We start from the raw sequence: 3,066 nt of genomic DNA on the forward strand, positions 1-3,066 counted from the left end.
GTTATTCTGGTTCTCGAGTTCCACCACAAAACTCGCCACCATTTATCGAGAGGGATTGCTATGAGTGTGGAGTGCTGGGCCATGTGAGGAAATATTTTCCCTGCTTTTCGCGAGGTCCAGTTCAGTAGAGGAGTCAGGCTACGACTCCTGCACCAGTTGCTCCACCACCCGCCCAACCAGCTCAGGGTGGGGCTCAGTCAGCTAGGGGTCACCCAAGAGGGGGAGGCTAATAAGCTGGCAGTCAGGCCTGATTCTATGCTTTTCCTTCCAGGCCAGATGTCGTTGCTGCCGATGCAGTGATCACATATATTGTCTTAGCGTGCCACAGGGAAGCTTCTATATTATTTGAACATGGTTCCACTTATTCATATGTGTCATCATATTTTACTCATTATCTGGATATGCCCCATGTGTCCTTAGTTTCACATGTTCATGTATCTACGCTGGTGGGTGATACTATTATTGTGGACCGTGTGTATCGGTCGTGTGTGGTAACTATTAGGGGACTGGAGACTAGAGTTGATCTTTTCTTTCTTAGTATGGTCGATTTCGATGTTATCTTGGGTATGGATTGGTTGTCTCCATGTTATGCTATTCTGGATTGTCACGCAAAATCAGTGACGTTGACAATACCGACATTGCCAAAGGTCGAGTGGAAAGGTTCTCTAAATTATGTTCCTAGCAGGGTAATTTCTTATTTGAAGGCCCAACGTATGGTTGGAAATGGGTGTTTGTCATATTTGGCCTTTGTAAGAGATGTTGATGCAGACACTCCTACTATTGATTCTGTACTGGTAGTGCGAGACTTTTCGAATGTATTTCTTACAGACCTGCCGGGTATGCCACCCGACAAGGATATTGATTTTGGTATTGACTTGGTGCCGGGCACTCAACCCATTTCTATTCCTCTGTATCGTATGGCACCAGCTGAATTGAAAGAATTGAAAGAGCAACTTCAGGAACTTCTTGATAAGGGGTTTATTAGGCCTAGTGTGTCACCTTGGGGTGCACCGATTCTGTTTCTGAAAAAGAAAGACGGTACTATGCGGATATTCATCGACTACTGGCAATTGAACAAAGTTACAATCAAGAATAAATATCCTTTGCCGTGTATTTATTGATGATATCTTGGTGTACTCACATAGCTAGGAGGAACACGCACAACATTTGAGTATTATACTACAGAGATTGAGGGAGGAGAAACTTTATGCCAAATTCTTTAAGTGTGAGTTCTGGCTTTGTTTGGTGGCATTCTTGGGACATAATGTCCAGTGAAGGAACTAAGGTGGATCCGAAGAAAATAGAGGCAGTTCAGAGTTGGCACATGCCATCTTCAGCTACTGAGATTCGGAGTTTTCTTGTCTTGGCTAGTTATTATCGTCGCTTTGTAGAGGGCTTCTCATCTATTGTATCACCGTTGACTAAATTGACCCAGAAGGGTGCTCCATTCAGGTTGTCGGATGACTGTGAAGAGAGCTTTCAGATGCTCAAGACTGCCTTGCCCATAGTTCGAGTTCTAGTTTTGCCTTCAGCTTCACGATCTTATACAGTGTATTACGATGCTTCTCGGATTAGTATTGTGTGTGTATTAATGCAGGAGGGTAGAGTGATTGCTTATGCTTTGCGCCAGTTGAAGCCATATGAAAAGAACTACCTTGTCCATAATTTAGAATTGGCAGCCATTGTTCATGCATTGAAAAGTTGGAGGCACTATCTCTATGGAGTCTTCAACACTTACAGATCATCGGAGTCTTCAACACTTATTCAAATAGAAGGATCTAAATTTGAGGCAGCGGAGATGGTTGGAGCTGCAAAAGGACTATGATATCACTATTCTGTATCATCTCGGGAAGGCCAATATGGTAGCCGATGCCTTGAGTAGAAAGGCGGTGAGTATGGGTAGCCTTGCATTCATTCTTGTTGGTGAAAAGCCTCTGGAAATTGATGTTCAGGCCTTGGCCAACCAGTTTGTGAGATTAGATGTTTCGAAGCCCAGTCGGGTTCTAGCTTGTGTGATTTATCGATCTTTTTTATATGATCACATCAGAAAGTATCAGTATGATGATCCCTATTTGCTTGTCCGTAAGGACACAATTCAGCATGGTGATGCCAAAGATGGTACTATTGGAGATGATGGGATGTTGAGGATGCAGGGTCAGATTTGTGTGCCAAATATAGATGGGCTGCGTGAACTGATTATTGAAGAAGCCCATAGTTCGCGCTATTCCATTCATCCGGGTACTGCAAAGATGTATCAGGACTTGAGACAACACTATTGGTGAAGAAAAATGAAGAAAGATATAGTTGAGTTTGTAGCTCAGTGTTTAAATTGTCAACAGGTGAAATACGAGCATCAGAGACCGGGAGGATTGCTTCAGAAAATTGAAATTTCGGAATAGAAGTGGGAGCGTATTACCATGGACTTCGTAGTTGGGCTCCCACCGACTTTGAGGAAGTTTGATGTTGTTTGGGTGATTGTAGATCGGTTGACCAAGTCCGCGCATTTTATTCCAGTTAGTACTATTTAATCTTCAGAGCGGTTGGCTGAAATTTATATCCGCGAGATTGTTCGCCTACATGGTGTGCCAGTATCTATCATATCAAATCGGGGCACGCAGTTTACATCACAGTTTTGGAGAGTAGTGCAGCGAGAATTAGGTACACAGGTTCAGTTGAGTACCACATTTCGCCCTCAGACGGACGGACAGTCCGAGCTCACTATTCAGATATTGGAAGATATGCTACGCACTTGTGTTATAGATTTTGGAGATTCTTGGGATCAGTTTCTGCCACTTGCAGAGTTTGCTTACAATAACATCTACCAATCGAGCATTCAGATGGCTCCATATGAGGCTTTATATGAGAGATGGTGTCGTTCTCCGGTGGGTTGGTTTGAGCCGAGTGAGGCTAGGCTATTGGGTACTGATTTAGTTCAGGATGCTTTGGAAAAGGTTAAGTTAATTCAGGAATGACTACGCACGGCACAGTCTAGACAGAAGAGTTATGCCGACCGGAAGGTTCGTGATGTTGCTTACATGGTAAGAGAGAAGGTGCTCTCCTAGTTTC

The 3,066-nt window shown here is 43.7% G+C and overlaps 1 protein-coding gene across 1 annotated transcript; it reads left to right on the top strand.

Annotated features, from left to right (window-relative positions):
- The first annotated feature begins 1,859 nt into the window (after positions 1 to 1,859).
- On the top strand, positions 1,860 to 2,282 carry LOC138895500 (uncharacterized). The gene has a single exon (XM_070180191.1). It carries the CDS (start codon positions 1,860 to 1,862, stop codon positions 2,280 to 2,282), a length of 423 nt encoding a protein of 140 aa, XP_070036292.1.
- Positions 2,283 to 3,066: the final 784 nt, after the last annotated feature.

The sequence above is a fragment of the Nicotiana tomentosiformis genome, chromosome 7, assembly GCF_000390325.3.
Source record: "Nicotiana tomentosiformis chromosome 7, ASM39032v3, whole genome shotgun sequence".
Classification (NCBI taxonomy): domain Eukaryota; kingdom Viridiplantae; phylum Streptophyta; class Magnoliopsida; order Solanales; family Solanaceae; genus Nicotiana; species Nicotiana tomentosiformis.

Bases quoted from the DNA above. Each gene is read 5' to 3' on its own strand.
- LOC138895500 (XM_070180191.1), top strand. From the start codon at position 1,860: ATGGTAGCCGATGCCTTGAGTAGAAAGGCGGTGAGTATGGGTAGCCTT.